General features: G+C 29.2%; 2 protein-coding genes across 4 annotated transcripts in view; one reads left to right on the forward strand and one right to left on the reverse strand.

Moving 5' to 3' along the window:
- Nucleotides 1–2086: 2086 nt before the first annotated feature.
- RpS30 (ribosomal protein S30) lies at nt 2087–19135 on the reverse strand. The gene is made up of 5 exons (XM_075371112.1): nt 19003–19135; nt 17191–17280; nt 6602–6737; nt 3188–3243; nt 2087–2281 (listed from the first exon to the last, which is right to left on the reverse strand). The coding sequence occupies exons 2-5, from the start codon at nt 17263–17265 to the stop codon at nt 2156–2158; spliced, it is 393 nt and encodes a 130-aa protein (XP_075227227.1). The 5' UTR covers nt 17266–17280; nt 19003–19135; the 3' UTR covers nt 2087–2155.
- Nucleotides 19136–19576: 441 nt separating this feature from the next.
- The window catches only part of Tango14 (transport and golgi organization 14), a 35349-nt gene continuing 33217 nt past the window's right edge, over nt 19577–21708 (forward strand). For all 3 annotated transcript variants that reach the window (XR_012757203.1, XR_012757202.1, XM_075371697.1), the window contains exon 1: nt 19577–20183. Coding sequence is in view for 1 of the 3 variants with exons in the window: in XM_075371697.1 (XP_075227812.1) it covers nt 19856–20183 (328 nt within the window). In the remaining 2 variants the exon portion in view is untranslated. The remainder of the gene's footprint in view (nt 20184–21708) is intronic.

Below are 21708 nucleotides of genomic sequence, written 5' to 3' on the forward strand. Positions count from 1 at the left end.
AAAAGAAAAGACTGCCAGTGTAAAGCAGCCTGATAAACTAGCTTGGGTGTAAGAGCAATAAAAATGAATGAACAGTGCATTTTTGTACATGATTTAAAAATATATTTTCTTGAATTTATTTTGTACTATAATTAAAATGTTCAACTAATTATTAAATTTGTGACAAACGTTTAGTTTTATTCCAAAAATAAACAACAAATTAATGGTCGTCTTCAATTAATATTTGATGGTCTCACTCAGGTTAAGAAGTGGTAGTCTTTGAGAACAATAATATTCAGTCAGTACTGCAATTTATTTGCATTCAGAGAAATACATGTATTTTACAAAGTAGTCACTATGAGATTTCAATGAATATAAATGTTTTAAGACATAAAAAATTATTTCTGCCTAACTCCATGTCACACTAATCTTTCTTCTGGAAGAGTTTAAATCCTGGACAGATGTCACTTCACAATGTAAATTCCTACAGTACTTGACTGGTATCAGGCTGAAAATCCTAACCTAACCATTGAAAAAATTACAAATTTGCGTAAAAATTTTAATTTATTAATTCTTTGGCAATTATTTTTTTAACAAACTTAAGCCCTAATTTACTGAAAACTAACCTAAAAATTTTTAAAAAACACAAACAAACTGTATTTATACCATTATTAATAAGTAGCTTGGACTACAACCCTAATTGTATAGAAAATACTACTTTTTGGTTTAATTTGAACACTTATGTATTTGTTATTACACGGTACACTTCTTACCCTAATTCTAAAATGTTTTATAACAATTTTTTTGTATTTCCATAATTTCTTGATAAAGATCAGTACTTAATCACTGAAATTATAAATTCTGCACAAAATAATATACTAGTGTTTACGTATATCAATTTTATCATGTACGTAATGCAATCTAATTTAAATGGAAAAAAAATACATACACATTACAGAGGGGAAAACTTCACAAAAAGGGATTGAAAAAGTACCTAGTATTCATCTTAAAAGGGGCCCCATCACTCAGTAGTTCATACTAAATGCATCTAATCGTATGAGATTGGTATAATAATGTTAGATAAGAAACAAGCCAGACAGGTTGTATAGAAAATTAAGACAGCTACAATATCTTATAAATCTTTGCGAAGATTAAACTGGGAAAATAACATTTCACTAGGTTCAGTTCATACTGTATTTAGGAGAATGCTGAAATGATATCTGTTTCGAATACAGGCTTTCCATGAGCTAATGTTGTTGATTATGTTAAAGGATTCATTACTGTAAATAGTTCAGGAACTTCATTAGAGGCAACATTGGCATTTTAGGTCTAGTATCTTTCACAGACAAAGTGTGGTTTAGCATGCTTTGGTATTAACATACCCACTCTGGTGGGTAATTTAATAGTCAGAACTATTGGACCTGGGGTACTGAAAACCTGAACATTTTCTTTGAATCTCCTCTATGCCCACAAAAAATAGGTGTATGATGTGTGGTTTCAAGGCAACAAATAAATAGGACCCTTGTTTTTTTGAAAAAAAATGTGGATGCTGCTATGTACCAAGAAATTATCTAACAGTTCATATACTTACTGCAAAAGGATGAGTACGACTGTTGCAACAGGACAGCACATTTGTGATACATCTTGCTCTACTAACCAGATGTTACTCCGTGGAAGAATAATTTCTAAAGGATTGTGGCCACCAAGATCCCCTGATCTGACTAGTCCAGACTTCTTTTTGTGAAGTTAATTAAAAGAAATTGTTTGTAAGAGCGATCCACACCCTGCAGGAATTGTAGTCAAACATCACCAATGCCATCCAAGAAATAGAAAGGACACAGCTGAAAGAGTAGTCAGGAACATGGTCAAATGTGTTAAGTGGAGAGAAGTGGATTGATATTATTTACAGACTAAACTAAACAATGGTGCATTTTTAAATTGAATATCCTGTATTATCTATACTTGTTAACAGCAAATTAATACTAAAGAGGTATTGTTTAGTAAATATCAAACTGGTCCAGGCCATACTTCTTAAGAATGTATTTTTAACTAAAAAAAATATATTTAACAGGTTTTCATGAAAAAGAATCACAATTAAAAAAGACAATTTTTAATAAGTTTACAATTTTATTTTAAAACGTGAATGTCAAAACATAATAGCATAAAAAATTATAATTTATGAATTGGCATTGGGTCCACGTTTACGTCCAAAGGTTTGAACAACATTTACAAATCTTCTGTTGTATTGGATGCGACGCTTGGCACGACCTGTCTTCTTTTTCTTTTTTTCTACTTTTTCAACCTAAAACATATTAACTTTTAATTGGTACATACATGATAAAGATTAACCATAAAATTTTTTATTAACATTATTAATATGAATAAATAATGATGACTTTTTTTACCTATGGTTTTAAGTATAAATTTCTATTAATTCTAGAATTCAATTGGTGAAATATGTTTTTCAATTAAATTATTTATGAACACTCATTGATGCTGGAGCCTTTAATATAATTTCCAAATACTTGATTTCTAATTGTAATAAAAAAAAGGAAAAAAAAATAGAATTTTTTGACTTATTTTTATTATTTGTGATAAATGTATGGTTATATTTTGTTACTAAGTTTTCTCAATATATATAAAGGTAAAATAAATAATAAAGTAAAACATACTTTTTGTACATTGTCTAAGATTACACCTTTAGTCGGAGATATGAATTAATTCTAGAATTCAATTACTGAAAGTTTTCAAAGATGAAGTAAGATTGGTTTTGAATTCTTCAATATTAGATATTTTAAAATAGTTGTTGGTTGAAAAACAAGTTGTCATTAAGTACTAAGGTTACAGTCAGTAATAAACCGAAGCAGATAGCATACATGACAATTATTATAAATCACTGTTGTTAAAAGAAAGTAACGTATATATTTACTGGGTGATCAACACCCTCAGGGACACTATTATTTATATTTACTATTATCCCTGTTCTCTCCTACATCTATTTAAAAATTAAACTTTTAATTTTTAAATAGATATTCAGTTATTTGTTTATAATTTCACATAAATTCATTTACTTTATAAAAGTCATAACCCTGACAATTATTTATCCTAATTATTATTTATCATAGATTAAAATCGCATTTTATTCTTGACTAAATCTACTTTTTATTAAAAAAAAATGTAAATAATATCAATAAAACAATTAAATTACCTTAGGTGTCTGTCCTTTTACTTTCCCAGCCCGAGCCAAAGAACCATGTACTTTACCTGCAATATAATCATAATGTTAGAAAAAAGCTTTTTTTAAAGAAATATCAATTTGTGATTTTCTTTAACTTTTTATAAATATATAGCCATAAGGTATACAACAAAATCCAATTAAGTAGACTAGGAAATGTGTATCTTATTAATGTTAAAATGATCAACTTTTCATATGTATACTTTTCTCCTAAACCATTACAGTTTTAAATTTGAAATTTCTCATTAACATTTTATTACACTTTTACTAACTATATGAAATAGTTTTCAATCATGTGGTTCCAGAGGAAATTTATAAATAAAAAAAGCTAGTTAATACTATTACTGTTATCCACGCCAAAAGTAACTGGTAAATATTTAATGAAAACTATAATTTTTAAGAAAAATGCACACCTCAAGATAAAAAAAAACCAGGAAAATGCATTTTGATTAATATCAGACTGAATGTGATTCTAAATAATTATTGTTTTCACAATAATTAACAAGTACCTGCACAGTTGTTAAATTGTACAATTTCCACAATTTGCTTTCTATTAATCCTAGAGCTGTGGTTTATACATCTTGCCAAAGGTCACATCCATTTGTTCATTACAGAATGATGGCCTGGACCTAAGGACTTAATAAAAAATGGTGACATTATGGCTCCTAACATTAACCTATTATATTCTGTTTAATGTTATAGTAAATGCTTAGATATCTAGCACAACTGAGGGATGGGTTTTGCCAGTTATTGGTATTTCTGGATAATAGAAATTTATGTAACAAGCTACCGTAATATGAACACTATTAACATTTATGTTTATATGGGTTGCCTGAAATGCAGCGTAAAATTAATGCAAACTGTACTGCAATACATATTTGAAGATTAAATAGTTGTCATTTAATTGCGATTGAAATTTAGCTATATAGTAGGACTACAGTATAAACTACTGTAGTATAAATATAATTAAATACAATAAAGGTAATGTAAAATTACAATCTATTCAGAAAAAAGTAGAACATTGCATGGTTGTAAAATTCACTCAATATTCATAAAACATTAAAAACTATGGTTCAGTATTTTAATTAAAAATTGTACAGTAATATATATGGTATGTTAAATCAAAACGTCACTTACTGAATACACATAAAAAATATGAACAAAAAAAACAAACATGTTACACAAAATTCATATGTAAAGTTACATCTATATTTTTGAACTTCCATATTATAAAAAAAATTGTGAGTTTTGGTTTGTCTTTTTAGTGACCATCACTTTTGCAGAAAAGATTAATAAAGGAGATGCAAAATATCTTGTTCAGAGTAGCAAAGCTGATGCTCAGCAAAATTTAAATAGAAGCATCTGCAGTACTGGACAATTAATCTTCTCTTCTGCAATTTCATCTTTCTATGAGGAATCGCTGTCACTTTTTGGTTCCTGTAGAGCAGCATGTATCAATCTTCATCCCTTATCTTCTATGGCAATTCAGCTTCTGCATTGACACCAATCCATTGTTATGTAATCTTGAGTGAGGTTACTCATAAACTTTGAAGCAAGAAGTTTTTTAAAGGTTGACACAATTTCTTGCACAACATTGGCTTCACTTTCCTTTAAAGAATCTTTGATTAAATTTATGGACAAGTTTCTCCGAGCAAGCTATGTGCTTTGTTTTACTGCATTTCAGGTAACAGCTATATATGCTGAAGGTTTTTAAGAATTCTTTAACTGCTTCAACATGGTAAACAAGCTTTTGAAAAAAGCGCATTTCATATTCTGTATAACACCTTGGTCCATTGGCTGGAAGGCTGCTGTCACATTTGGAGAAAATTAAACCATGAAAATATTACCCGATAGGAGTCAAAGTTCACTTGGGTGAGCAGTGCAGTTGTCTAGAATTAATACACATTTGTTGTCTACTATTTTTTCTACGTCTACAGAAATTAATGTACGGTATTTTTTCATTTTTATTGTACAGATAAAAGATACAGTACTCTATAAAAATGTACTACTGATCAGAACATTCCATAATACTGGATACTGTTATCATAAATACTGGATATCAAAGATTTTACTGTATTAAGTTTCAAATTACTTGATTAATTTAATAATACGAGGACATCTCTAAAGTAAAGATTGCTGGGAAATTTCTCTACTTAAGGTTGGCATACCTGTGTTGTTCATGTCCACGCTAGTAATATAAACATTGCATTGTTGTCTGTAAGTTATCGCGTTGTATTTACATTATAAAATGAATAGGAAACTCAATGTTGCTGCTGACTGTGAAATATGTGGTATCATACTTTTTTTAAACCATCAAAACGTTAAGCTAGCTGAAATTCGTCGGCAGTTGGTTGCTGTGTACTGTGATCATAATGAATGAAACACCTGAAAATGATGTGAAAGGTTTAGAAATAACAGAATTTTTGGGCATGATGAAGAACATTCGGGGAGGCCCTCAATAATCACCAAGGACTTGTTGAAATGCACTGATGATGAAATCAGAAAAGATTGGCACTCAATGATTTCCAACCTGGCCCTGGTTTTTCCTGATGTTTCAAGAGCTGTTATTGGTCACATTGTGACCATTTAGGCTTCAGAAAGATTTGTGCACGTCTTAATGGAAACTCACAAAAAAATCCGATTGGGATCTGCTTTGGAATTTCTGATGCATTACACAGAAAAAGGTGAAGAGTTCCTTAATTCAACTGTTACTGGCAATGAAACATGGATTTTGTATTAAAACACGAGAGAGAAAACGGCAGTCAAGTGAATGGCATCATCCTCCAGCCAGACCAGCAAAGGAAGCCACAGCCATTTGGATGCCAACTAATGGCCACAGTCTTTTGGGATCGGTTTGGCATGATTGATTTCATGTCACGTGGAACAACTATAAATGCAGAAGACTACTGTGAAACTTGATGTAAGTTACAGCACACCATTCAAAATCAGCGATGTGGGCGGCTGACTGAAGGCATCGTCCTGCTACACAATAATGCACGTCCAACATATGATTTACTGAGAACCAGACTTAGCTCCTTCTGATTACCATTTATTTGGGAAATTGAAAGAATTTTTGGGTGGTAAGCAATTCACAGGTGACAAACTTAAAAATGCTGTTTATCAGTGGCTAAATGGACTGTCAGCAGAATAATACGACGAGGGTATATTGAAGCTGGTGTATCACTACGATAAATGTCTTAATTCATGTGGCAATTATAAAGTTTGCAGAATAAATTTTTTACAATGAAATGGTCTTTACTTTAGAGATAACATTTTTCATTTAATATATCAGAAATAGTTTAATAATTATGTTAAAAATAAATCTTAGTATATCATTATACACTTCACGTGTTACAGTAATAAATTATACAAATACATTTAAATTACCTCCAAGCAATGGTACAGTAACATCAATGCTAAAATTGGCCAAAGAACAAACTTGCAAATCTTCAGTTAATGGTTTTCCACAATTGTACAGACTTAATAAATCACAAGGTATATTTTCCAAAACTGATACCCTTTGCTGTAAATATAAAAATAAATGCCTATACATTCAGTGACATAGATATTAATCATTAAATAATAAATTAAATCACATCATCATTCAATCAAATCAATAGACTTAACTTTAAGATTATAACATGTATTGCTAGTATGACTGAAGTTGGAGGATACTATAAATTTAATTAAGAACTTTATGTAATCCTGTAAAGGATACTTTAGTATCCTATAAAAACAATAAAGATTCTTAAGCACTAAAAACAAGATCTAGAATTGCTACAGAGACGCTATTGTATAACGATTGCTGGACAGATCTAGTATCATAATTAATAATTTTGTTTATTCAATAAATGGAAGTATTTTCAAAAATAGATTCAATTATTAATTTAAGGATCAATCCATTTGAAGTGAACCAAGGGTAGTTGCTTGACAAATTAAAAAAAAAAAAAAAAAAAAAAAAATTGAAACTTACTTGTTTCCTACTGTTTCAGGACCTTAAAACTATTTTTAAAAATGTTTTATTTAAGCACTTTACCTGTGGCGCCATTTTTGTTATGGTGCACACACCTATTTTTGTGATTGCAGGGGTTTACAGAAAAAAATCATAACTAAAAAACTACTGGTCCTGGAAGGATGAAACAAAAAGCAATTTATTCATATTTTCTCAAGGTAAAAGATTGGTCCGGTGGTTTATTCACCTATCCCCCTCTTCTTTCTTTGAGAAAATTACCAATAAAGTTGAACATGAAAAACTGTGAATTTCACTTTTATTTTTTCAAGAGGCATGGATGGCACACACAGCTTGAATTATTTTTTTATATGTAGGTATATGTAAGTAGTTTTATCATAAATAATATTAATCGTGATATACTTACCCCTAAATTTTTATAAATTTTTGAAAACTAATTTTTTTTAATAATTCAAATTTTGGCTTCAAATAACTCAGATATAGGGCCGGTGATAAAAATCTCAAATTTGCACAACTTAGTGTTTTTGTAGATGTTTAAGTTTCTTGTATATTTTACTAATAAAAAAGTTATAACCTCTTTTGAGTGACAGTTCAAGTTCAGTAATTAATTAACAGAAAACAAGAGTAATTTTGGAAAATTCTAATTATGAATTTTAGGACAATTAAATTTAACACCTGTAAAAGAAATTAAAATGACAATTACTTTTACCCTAAATCAATAAAGATTTATAAAACTCTGCGTACATCCAAATTCATGCTTAAGTGTTGAACATTTTTATGTATTATACTTTTATAAAAGGATGTATAAATATGATACTGTACTAACTATCTTGTGCATATAAGACTACTTATACAGCCCACTATCACATTTGTCAAATAAATCATATTATGTAATTTTTAAACATTATATCATCTACCACTGCCAGTATTTTGGATGTAAATGGGATTTACCGATTAATTAATTCATTCTTATTTAAAATAAAACCATTTAGAACCAACTGAACTGAAAGATACCTTTAAATGTTATGGTATAAACATACTTTCATCAGATGTTTTATTCATGTTTTCACAACACTGATAACATTAATTTTATCACAAATATTATTTGAACATGCAACTATATATTAAATTGTTAAGAATCTCCACTACTCCATTCAACATAAATAACTTCAACAGTAAAGCAAAATTAACAATTTTGAGTAATTTGAACTTGTTTAAAATAAGCTGAATGGTAACATATAACAAAACAAATAATGTAGGAAAAAATGAACAATAAATCTCCCCACCCCATCCGCAGGTGTTGCTTTTGTGGCTTGAGCAATTTATGCAATGAGTGACAAATGAACACGAAGCAGTCATTTTTTTTATTAATTTGGCAAGTTTTACTGATACATTACTTATAAATAATACTTCACCAAATGTTCAGGTCATTTGCACAAAATTGAAAATCTAGAGGTCAATTTAGCAGTTAAATTATAATTAACTAACTAAAATATGGAATGTAATTACATTATAGCTATACACAATATCTTACATTCCATTTAAATTTATCTATCAAAATTGAAAGTAGTAAAAAATACTAGCATACATCAATGGTTTTTAGAAAATTAGTTACTTATCGGTTATCTGCCCACCATGCACATTGTTTAAACCAATGTTTTAATTAAACCGCCCACTAGTCTACTAGTCACAGGTTTTTTTAGAGGTGGCCAAGTGTCAATCACCTCAACTATAGTGTCAAATGTGTATTTTTCATGACCTTGCCACCACATGAACTTATTATAATTATAATCTAACCAAACTTAACCTACGCTCGCTAACCTTGACTAGCAAGCACAGGTTAAGTTTGGTTAGATTATATTTATCATTTTATTTATTTTCTTATTTCAAAATAGCGTTTCAGTGGCGGCATCTAAGATCTAACTACAGTTTGAATCTGTTGGAATGGAAAAATTCATAGCAGGCAGGTAACTGATAGAACCGAAAATCCTCTATCATACAAAGATTTTCTTATTCAGCAAGTACAAAACAATTTAGCAGATGTATTTTAAGCAATATAGAGCTTAAGTGGGTCATCAAACCATTATTGCTATTATTATTCATTGCAAACTCAGCAACATGATTACAATATCAAATAAAATTATGAGCTACAGGAGGGGTATTCTCAAAGCTGAAAAATAGTGGGCATGATCTAAAATTAAAATGTAAATTGCCAGTTAAGTATTAATAATGATTACATTTGTGACAAAAAAAGTTCTAAGATAATAGTTAAGAGCTCCAATGTTACACGGTATAACAGTAAATGCAATGGTTTATGGTAATGCAATGGACAGATGGTAGGTATAATTCAAACAGTTCAGAGAGAATTATACAAAAATATGAAATTACAGCCAGAACAGCCAAAAGCTGTAATTTAAAGGAAAGATCCTATTTTAATATTTCTAAATAAATGAAAGTGCTACTTTAAATCACAGAATATAAAACTATTCTAAAAAATATATATAATAGGAATGTTTAAAATAATGCTATTCAAGAGGTAATTACAAAAGTATTGTGTGTTCGTGACTCATTTAAAATATTGAAAGATTAACAATTGAAAATGTTTATATAATTACAATTTATTGGTTTAAAAACATAGTAAAACAAAATAAGACAAATCAGTAATAATAATGAGTGACAAACAAATAGTAATAGTAGTCAGGACCACAATAATAATAAACAATGATTTTATATACAAAATAGAATTTAAAGTAAGGTCACGATTTATTTACAGATAAAAAAATTTTAAAAACCAGAATTCAGTTCAATTGAAAAAAGACATAATGATTGATATCATTTACACTTTAAACAACTAGGACACCAGATAGTACAAGTTATCAGTTCTTTTACTGCAAATACTTTTCCTGGTCACAAATAAAACTACCGTAGCAATTTATAAATGAGTTACTTTACTCCTTTCACAAACTGTCTATGGTAACTCACCAACAGTATCCTGCATTCTCACACTGTCCACCTGGAATGCTTCTGACATCATAGCAGAAACTACCATGACAGATTAATGCCTTCTTACTGTTGGGTAACGTTAACAAAAAAACACACAGCTCGTATTTGCCAAAAGAAATTGGACTTTAATTATCTAAAACAACTGAACTTATGTTAAAGCATAACTTTAAAAAATAAAAGAAATCATGAAATAAACATAAATTAATTTCACATAAGAAATATCAACTGAAATCAGCATATCAGTAATAATAACATTAAAATGAGATTTACAATTAATTATATACTTAGAAAAACAAAACATCAATAAACATAGTAAAACTGGAAAACTATTGCATTACTGACAAAATGCTGTAATATTGAAAAATTAGCAATGAACAAATGTCATTAACTTAGAAAAATAAATTACAGTAAATCTTAATTGGCACTGGCCTTTCCTGATTTATGAACAACAAACTTAGCATTAAATACTTCAAACATGTAATTCTAGTTTAATGTAAAAAAAAGGCCACAATAATATTAGTTCAAAAAGAGTTAATTACGATAATCAAATTAAAATAAATAAACATATAAATAGAGTTCCTTTACTAGTAAGCTTTCTTGAAAATATAAAATTAGAAAGAAGTCCTAAAACATAACTGGACTAATTTGCTTTAACAAACAGGAGTAATTTGCTTTAGGTTAATTTAAGAGAAGTATTATGAATACAGTTCATGCGTAGAAAAAATTAATCTCGGCAATCAACAAGTTACAAGATTAAATTATGGAGTTAATTGCCATAACAACAAATTGCAATAATAAAGCACGTAAAGTAGGTAACTCAACTATCATGAATGCACTTAAGTGAATAAATGGTTTTTTAAACTAAACTTGAAAATGAAATTGAAACTTGAAAGGCATAAGGTGAACTGAATGTTCCACAAATTTTAATTATAAAATAATTGTTTAATGTAATAAATAATGAAAATTGAACTTGCCTGTAGCACACAAATATTAGCAAGAGACGAACTCGTGAATGAAGGTAAATGAATACATACAGCAATCCTGGGCATAGTCCGCAGTGGTGTATCATGAATACGGGGGGTAAAACGTGGTTTAGAGGTTGAGCAGGACGTGGCATCTCAAAAATGTAGCAACGAGTTTGAAGAGATTCAGCAGATAGAGAAGATTCGGCGTCGATAGAATTGGCAGTATGTAGTAATTGAAGCACTTTCAGCATAGACGTAATATACAGAATTTGAAGATTAAACTTGACAAAGAAACGAGGCAAAAACAAAACATAGAGATCGGTGAAATAACGAACCACTGATGGGTAGAACTAGAGATAATTTAGACAGAGAAATACCGCAACGTGTATGCGATGAAGATATTAGCACAAAGTTGGAGAGCGAAAAGTCATAGGTGACTCGACATGATGAAGGTCTGATCTACTCTGACGAAAAGATGGCGTGAACGAAAAGAGAGGGAAACCACAGCTAGAGAGAGAGAAAGTGTGCGTTGGCAACAAGAGTAGTGTCTTAGTGTTAGTATGAGAACGATCAGAGAAAATGTGTGGAATTCGAGAATGAAGACATAACAAAAATGATTTACAAGCAAGCAGACCACTAAAGAATCACATGATAAAAAATAATTCTGAATACACAAGTTGAAGAAATGACATCAGGGCCGACAAAGAGAAATAGACTTCTAGGAACTATGACAATATTGAAATTGGTTGAGAATAAAAAACACTAAGCCTAATATATACATTAAGACTAAACAGCAATGAAATAATGCGTGATAGAAATAAGCTAACACCAATATGATGATGCAACAGTCAGTCAAGCTGGAGCCTGAGAGAAATGATATCGAAAACAAACCCAAACAACCTATTTTAAAAATACACGCAGATAAGCCTTATAAAAAATTCAAAAATAAAAATTACCAAGCCAGTAAACTACAAGACTCGACCATAACCTTGAATTCATTGGAAAAAACGACTTTACGCAAACGGCGTAACACTTACAATTGCACTGGACATAACCAGCAATACATCTATATTCACCCCTTCAAAAACTGATCTTAACTCATACTTCCTGGAGTATTAATACTCCTATCCTCTTGACCTGTAGAACCAGACAAAGATGAATTGTGAGATCAAGAGTCCTTACATTTCCCCATGAATTCCTACTCTGGTCTGTACATCTATTGCAAGCTTGTCGTTGGACAGTATTACAAAGAACGATTGATTGTTAAATGAATCTATTAGCCTTAGAAAAAGGGATTCCTTTTAGTCCTCTTCTGGATTCCTTCCATTATTAGTTTATTTTACTTTCTTTTTATTTGGCAGGAATCAGTTATACTTGGATAACAGTAGTTATAATATATTCCTTTGAGCATAGCAGCCAATCAGACAGCAGCATTTTGATCACGTGACTTAAACCACGCCCACTTTATTCTAGAGAAAAATTTACATATTTCGCACTTTTTTTGCAAGCGTCAGTAATGATCATTTTTAACAACAATAAAATGTTGATTTTAAATATTTTTACATTTTTTATAGAATCATAAAAATGTCTAATATCTTTGATAAATTGAATAGTTTAAATTATTGTAATAATATTAGAAATATTAGTGAAATGGTGCACAATAGGCGATATAGAATTGAAAAAGTGGAGTTTACAAAGACAAAAATGGTGATTCAATTATTCCATCAATTGGTTTCTAAAAAATATTTTTACCGGAAACATTTAATGATCTTACACTATCAGATTTGAATGAAATTTATAATTCTAAAGAAGTTTATGTAACATATAAGGGTTTGAAAAACTGTCAAATGGACATAATAATTATCATGATGTAGAGTTTACATGCAGTATTGTCGTTCCATATTAAGTTGTATATATTTTAGAGATGTAATGTATTCGTTTTTATGAAATGTAGATTTAGAAATCAATCATGTAATTGAGCCGTGGTTAAAAAAAAAAAAAAATATCTAGTTGTATTTGTAAGGAAACTAAATTAACAAAATTGAACAGGCTAATAAAATGGATGTATGCTAGTTTTTACTTTTTTTGTATAAATGTCTCAATTCTAACTGTATATTGTAATGTCCCCAAGCCAGTGTATTTACATCATCTATGGCCACCCTTTTGTCGTCATAGTTTAACAGCACCAATTTATTTGTAACTACAGTGTTTATTTGTTCTAAAAAGTGTTATAGTCTTGTAAGTTTCCAAATCTGAATCATCAAAACATGCTTTATAATTGTCAACCTAATACTTTATTGCACAATATCTTTTGTTGTTTTAAAGGTGTACATTTTCGATCTCAATCTGATAAATTCAATGATTTGATTACCGTTTACTTCGTCTTTAAATTTGCCTAGTACTTTTTTATTTTTCATGGAATGATTTGGATGGTCTTTCAGATAATCTGACATACCAAAATGTTGAAACAGATCATCACTGCCCATGTCGACGTAAAAATCATCAGTTTCAATGTCGCAGATGAAACTATCCGTATCCATGTAACATAAATTGATTTTATCCCCGTATTTTGGCTTCATAACATTGTTAATGAAAATCATACATTACAGTTTTACTGTGATCCAATATTGTAAAGCCCACGTAAATCGATTTATTTAAATACAGTGTATCTTTGGCCATTTTTACGCCAACTAAAGACTCTTTGAATATTATCCCGTCTATAAAGGTGGATTTTGCGATTAAATTTTGCATTCTGATTTTGTCGACAAACAGTTTAAAATTCATGTAATTTCTTACGGTTTCCATACTTTTACCAAACACAGAATTGTTCATCAGTTTGCAAAAGTCTTTTTTGAACTCATTTGTGGCTTTCTTGCAGTTATCGGTATTCAAATCTATATAGCTCTTGAGACACGCTTTCTGATCGAAGGACAATATATTGTGCACTTGTTTTACAATTAATCCGTTCGCTATAGCCTGCTTGAGCACTACATAGTGGCAGTCGTAGTTTGTTTTACCATCAAGAGTGGTCAATAATTTTCTGCAATTTGAACAGGGCAGCACTTTTGAAATGGGTAAAAATGCCAAATCGTTATGACTGTTATGCAAATGTATCAGATACGTTACGTTGACTTTGAATATATAGCCTGTATCCACATCATGAGGATGATTCATAACAGAATCTAAAATTCGATTAAAATGCTCTTTATTCTCCCATTTAAAGTTGCCGTATGGTAAAGGCTGACTCATACTAAATTCGTACAAGTTATAGGTGTCAACGAAAGCTATATATTTACTGAGGGCGTTGGGGTTATAGTTTTCCAGATATTTATTGTTTGCTAAGGCGTGTTTTTGCACGCAAGTTGAAAAGACGCATCTGATGTTCAATTCGATAAACACGCACATGCTGACACTTGTGAACAGTTCCAATTTGATATTTGTTTTATGTAGCATGGCGTCGAAAGCTAAAACGGGTGCAGAAATATAATGCGCGGCATCAAGGCAGTATTCTTGCAGGCATAACGACCTGAAATTCTCAAAAACATCAGCCAACGACATCACACTTTAAATATACATCGCTGTATTGGCCCAATGTTTTACATTTAAAATGATCCCAAACTGTTTTTGCGTGATTACATTTGTCGTTGATAATATGCGAATCGGTGAGGAAGCTATAAAATTTTTCTTTAGACGGTAAGTCAGTGTATTCGTAAGAGTACACGCCCTTTTTCGTGACCATTGGTAAATTGTCTATCGTAAAGTGTTGTTTGACATAATTAAAAGATTGTTTTGGTAAATTGGACGCTAATTTTTAAAACCTAGAGGCCATAAATTGAAAAGCGTCTACTAATTTTTTGCCTAAAACATCAGACATCCGTTTCGTAAACATTGTATAATTTTCACTGGTTTTAGGTAGGATGTTTATATCCCCTCTATCGTAATCCAGCTGTCTTATAATGAAATGAGAGTCATAACCAGTTAAATTGTGAATGAATCGTGGTATTGTATTTTGTGCTTGTCTGCGTAAACTGCAGCAATTGCTGCAGTACGCGTACACAGTATAGTTACAATGATTGCGAACATTTTTGCAATCCAAACCGAATCTCTCATGACACATTTCACATCGCTTAGCATTGTCGAATTTTCTTTGTTCATCGACAGAAAGAGGCGTCATTGCAATTTGTATCATTTTATCTGCAACTTGATTCGCGAGAGAGGATAGAGCATTTATGAAATTTTCAGCCACTTTTTCGCCTCTAAGTACAGGTTTTTGCGGGCGGACTTGTTTTATTTTATCGAAAACAGATTCATGACAAACGAAATACAAACAGTAACTCATCAGTTCGTACACATGGGTTGCATAACTATATTATTTTGTATATGTTGGATGATGGCATCGAATTCAATATGCATTTAAAATCGGCGTATGCTACAACAGGCATTGGAAATTGATTTTCATACCTTTTAAATTTCATTATATTTTCACCCGGTTTTAGTGTTTTTATACGTGCCAGTTCATTGTAAATACATAGTTTTAAATGAGCTTTGATTCTATCTTCACTATTTCTATTTTTATAACAGAATGCAAAACAGCATTTGTGTACATCTAGTTTGGATCTGTGTTTCGTTAATGGAGATCTAACCAGTCGTGAAAAATCGTTTATATAGCAATAGTGTGAAATATCATTATTCTTTAAAAATAATAAATCAAAATGGTTTGGTTTTTCAATTACGCAAAGTTTTAAAGGTCTAACTTCATCAAAATCTGTCAGTGTATACATTTACAGAAACATTGTTGGCAGATTCAAATTTTTTAATATCTTTTACATTGCGGATTATTACTGGTTACATTTTTTGATAAAATTGCCCATTTATAAAATTGTCTTTATTGTTAACATTAATCACACCCTTTCTTTATTTTATTGGGTAAATCTATATATGAACAACCATGTAACGGTTCAAATTTATTTATACAACAACATTAAACCATCAATACTGATTAAAGACCAACCGCTGTCTTTGCCTTGAAATTCAGATTCTTCAGCTAATAGTTTTTCAAACGCTTCATCTATAACTTGATCTAAATCATTACAATTACATACAGGTGTATTTTTAATTTTAAAAGCAATGTCTTTGCAATCAATGTGGTTGCCCCAACTTTTTTTATATGTACATTCAAATAGAAATTAAATTTTACAGCGTCCATTGTTATGTGCGATTTTAAGATGTTGAAAATGCAATTTCTTTTACGGTTTAAAAATAAATAAATAAACATCTTTGTTTGGTTTGTCTCCATTTTTGTAATAATGTGTGATTAAATTTTTTTTAAACGCCTTTTCTAAAATTATAAAAGAATTTGCATCACAGATAGCTAATCTAATTAGATTAGCTATCTAATCGCTAAAAACGGTTAGCTATCTAACCGCTAAAAACATAAATAGCTAATCTAATTAGATTAGCTATTTATGTTTTTAGCGGTTGCGCAATCATTTTCTAAACACCCATGTTTAAACTCCATCACGTCTATATAATGAATAAAGTACTACATAATATTGTATTCGTTATGAAAAATGCTATTGCACATGCACAAACAAAACTGTAAACACATACATACATTAAATAGAGATCAAAGGTCAATGCTATTGTTAATGTCTATCTTTCATTGAATAAAAAGACAATATTATTATAATGAATGAGAAGAATTCCCTGACGTCATTGACAGGCTATAATAAGTACACATGCACTACGCAAGATTGGGGACATCAATAAATTCCAAGAATCATTAATGATGCTCACAAAAGAGTGCGGATAACAAAATATGTTATACATTTTTACTCAGGTCCATTAAACCGGTATAATAAATTATATTACATTACAGTATAAATAAATTAAAATATGCTAAATAATGACGAACAAATATTTTTAATACATCAAAATAATTTAAAAAAAAAATGACTATTTGCTAACATGAGAGATAATATAAATAGAAACAAAATAAATTAATCTCAATTTTAACTGATATTAGAAATAATTAATACCTTAATATCAGCAATGGTTTCACATCCATCACACTCAATAGTATGAGCACTCTGTCCTCTAACTTCGAGATGCATCTTCAAAATTTTAACCTGTAAAAAAAATCTGTTCTAAAAAAATTCTAACAGCAAAAATATGGATAAAATACTATTTTTTGTAAACAAGACAATTTTACTAGTTTCTAGAATTATTAGATCAAGGTTATGATGGAAAAGTTTGCCTGTTTTAACAATGGAATTCCCCACTAGCAAGTAAATTGCAGAACTGTTAAGAAAAATGCGTATTGTTATTTTTGCCACTACTATAAATGCTTTATTTTGTTAAGGGTATGTCTTTTACTGACAAACTTGTTTGGATTATTACAGTTTAGCCAACCACATCTATAGTACAATTTTAATGATGGGATATCATCATTTTAATAACGAGTAGAATCCATAAATATATCTATAATACAGAATTAAGGACATAATTAAGTAAATGACCCCGTCAATTCTTGTAAACTAATATTAGATACAGTTTCTAAACATAATTAAAAAAAAAGAAGGTACTTACGTATTAACACCACCGCAGCTACAGCTTTATTTAAAAACAAAGTAGTCAATCGGATTTCGGTGGAAAATGGGCCGATATAGAGTTTAACGTAGATTCAAAACAGTCTCTTTATTAATTTTAATAAATGGTTATTTATATTTATTAATATAATTTAACCAGACTTAACCTACACTCTCTAACCTTGACTAATTAACAGGAGTGTTTAAATTATTTAAATAATAAATAATTGCAATAATTACTGAATTTATTAAATAAATACTCAAAAAATTACGGTGCTAATTAATCAAGGTTAGCGAGTGAAGCAAGCGTAGGTTAAGTTTGGTTAAATTATATTTATAAAATAAATAAATATAAATAACCATTTATTAAAATTAATAAAGAGACTGTTCATTTTCCACCGAAATCAGATTGTCTACTTTGTTTTTTGATAAAGCTGTAGCTGCGGTGGCGTTAATACGTAAGTACCATAAAAATTTCACACCGATATATGTTCTAACAGAATTTTATATAGCTGAGAAAGAGACTGTGTTTATTTTTAACATTAGTACAGCTTCATTTCTATCCCATTTAGTACTTCCATCCTAAAAACATCTGATTTTTACTTATTCTTAGAACAGACTGAAAAGTTTTCATAACAATAATAAGACTAATAAGCTCAGTGGTTTTCCAGTTATATTGAAAATAAACACACTACAGATTGAACTGTAATGAACCACAATTTTTTAGTCTGTTAATAATAACAGTAAACATCTCAAAAGTAACCTAAATCCAAGGAATTTATTAACTCACTTAACATTATATTTCTTTAATTTCACGTTTATTATATTACTTACGATTAAGATTAAATCACTAATATAATTTTAAAAAGTCTAGCGGGTATTTTACAGATGAAAGTAAATTAAATGTAATTTCTTCAGAAATAAAAACGACATAATTGGACTAAATTGAAAAAAAGTAATCGTACAATGGTAAAATATCTACTCCATTAGCGATACAAAATAAACTACAATTTTCAATAACTATACTTCATTATAAAATATATATAACTCAGGTACCATTAATTATTTTTAAATTATGCACCAAAACGAAAACGAAGCACGAGTTCAAACTCGATAGGTTAGGATCCTACATTTACACACACTAATACAATACTCACTTAAATGGTTAATATGCATTAAATAAGGAAATTTTACATTTCAGTTACTTGTAAGACCGTTAATAATATATCGAATTTCAGACAAGTAACATTAAGAAATACTTACAATTCAATACGCAACACCACGAAACGTAACTATACGAGAACCGGAAAGATTGATTTTGCTTATTGACCAACTGTTTTAATTTTTCTTTACACTGCATTTTATTTATTTCTTAAATATTTATTTATAATTGTGTTTTTCTTTATAAAATTAAAATCACTAATTAAAAAGTATTTATTGTTTTTAAATATTTATTTTGTAATTCAATATCTGTTGTTTTTATTATTTATCAACGGTATACTTTTTTATATATTTTTTTAATAACTAAGCAATAAATTCTATAATTTGAATGGCTTAAAATTCCCAGTATTTTTCCCTAATGTATGCTTTTCTTTGCAATTTATAAATCTGTTCACATTATTATTGTGCTATACCATATTAGAATATCATATAATCGTGACTTCTATTAAAATTTACAATTTTATGTAAACCATTTCATCTTTTATTATAGGTAAATATTTTTCAAGTAATTTGAGCATATTATTCTGCATTCTAAAATAAAACACATACTGCTTTGCGCTTTACGTTAGCTTTCAAGTCAGCTGACTATTGTTATATCAGCTGACCATCGAGTAAGGAAAAGGGTGTGCGCGTACGATTGGCTACGAGTTGAAGAGTGCTGTGTTGGATGGCTGTAGTTTATTACAAGGGGGATGGTTAAATATAATCTGATAAAGTTGTTTTAGTCACTATTTGAAAACAAACCTTTTTTGTGCTGTGCTATGATGTTATTACTGAATAAAAGTTCTCTTAAAACGTTCTTTTTTGTGTTGTATAGTTTCATCTTGGTTAGGACAGTATTTTGTTGATAAAAGTCTATAGGTGTGTATACCGGTGCTCACGTGTAACTAAAGCTATGGATTTTAAGTGGAGAAGTGCTCTTTCTTTCCCTGCATTTTTATTACTTAATGTGATACATGGATTTTACAGTTTGTATTTATTTCTATATTCAATTTATTGTGAATTTTTAAGAAGAACTCAAGTGTTATATTATGAAATAATATTATCTTCCAAAAACACTCATACTTATGGTTTTGATAATACTAAATTTTTTCAAAAGATTCCTAAACATTTAGCAATTATTATTGGTTCAGAAAGAATATTTTATACAGATTTGGTAAAGTTGATCTGTTGGTGCAGTCAGTTAGGTATAAAGTTCATCAGCTTTTATCATCAGAATAACAGTAAGTAAATGTGTTTGTTATTCATTTATGGCAAATAAAACTAGAACAGTTCCCTTCACATGTAAAACTATTATTTAATATTCACATATAATTAAAAAAAAAATTATGTTTAACTTAATTTATTAGTCTTTTTATTTATTATTGTTCTACTTTAATGTGTTACAACTTTGCAACTTAAATTAACTAATGTTCTTTATTTTCATTACCCATGTTGGGTCCTTTTAATTCCTGTCGAGGAATTGCGTTTTTCTATCATGTTATCACATTGTTATTTTATTTATATCTTTCATCATTTTGAATGTGGATTTTTTTTAATCATACCAAAAAATATCTTTTGAATGGCAATAGTGAGCTTTTATGCAATGTGTGATCTAATGACTTATACTATTTTCATGTGCTAATGTTGTCTAGTCTATATTTCTTCTGTTCATTTACTGTTTTTTGTGATGTGTAATGTTTTAACTGTTTTAAAATGAAGAGTATTTATTTGATCTTTTTTTATTTCTTTGCTTCAGAGTTTATAAATTTTGTATTACTTTTATTTATTGTTGCATTTAAGATTATATCAGTTACTCTTGCAAAATCATTAATCTAACATACGTTTTTTTTAAAAATATTTATTAAAGAAGTTAATTTTTACACGATTAGTGAATTTTTACTTAATCTTTCACTTGATCAAACAAAAAAATTAATTCAGGTCTTATAGCTTTCTGAACAAACAAATAAAATATCTGAATGGGTTTATTTGTAGAATGTACCCCAATTTTAATATATTATAAAACTTACATGAAATGAAAATATTTAATTTGCTATAGCAGGTTAATACGAGCTTAAGTAAAACATTTGTAATGTGAATTTTAATAAGACCAGCACCTTTAATGATCTGTTTTATAAAAAAATCAAAAAAGTGTTACCAGAGCTTTACTATTTACTATTTTTAAATAGTAAATAACTTTACCACTGGTTATTTACTATTTTTAAAATTATGTGTTAATATAATTAATTGTAGCTGCAGTATTAATTTTTTAGGTACTTACGTATTAACGCCATCGCAGCTACAGCTTTATTTAAAAACAAAGTAGTCAATCGGATTTCGGTGGAAAATGGGCCGATATAGAGTTTAACATAGATTCAAAACAGTCTCTTTATTAATTTGAATAAATGGTATGGTTATTTATATTTATTTATTTTATAAATGTATAACCAAACTTAACCTATGCTCGCTTTGCTCGCTAACCTTGACTAATTAACAGGAATGTTTTGATTATTTAAATAATAAATAATAGCAATAATTACTGAATTTATTAAATAAATACTCAAAAAATTACGGTGTTAATTAGTCAAGGTTAGCGAGCGTAGGTTAAGTTTGGTTAAATTATATTTACAAAATAAATAAATATAAATTACCATTATTAAATTAATAAAGAGACTGTTCATTTTCCACCAAAATCCGATTGACTACTTTGTTTTTAAATAAAGTTGTAGCTGCGGTGGTGTTAATACGTAAGTACCATTTTTTATTTAG

The sequence above is a fragment of the Lycorma delicatula genome, chromosome 7 (assembly GCF_047948215.1).
Source record: "Lycorma delicatula isolate Av1 chromosome 7, ASM4794821v1, whole genome shotgun sequence".
Lineage (NCBI taxonomy): Eukaryota > Metazoa > Arthropoda > Insecta > Hemiptera > Fulgoridae > Lycorma > Lycorma delicatula.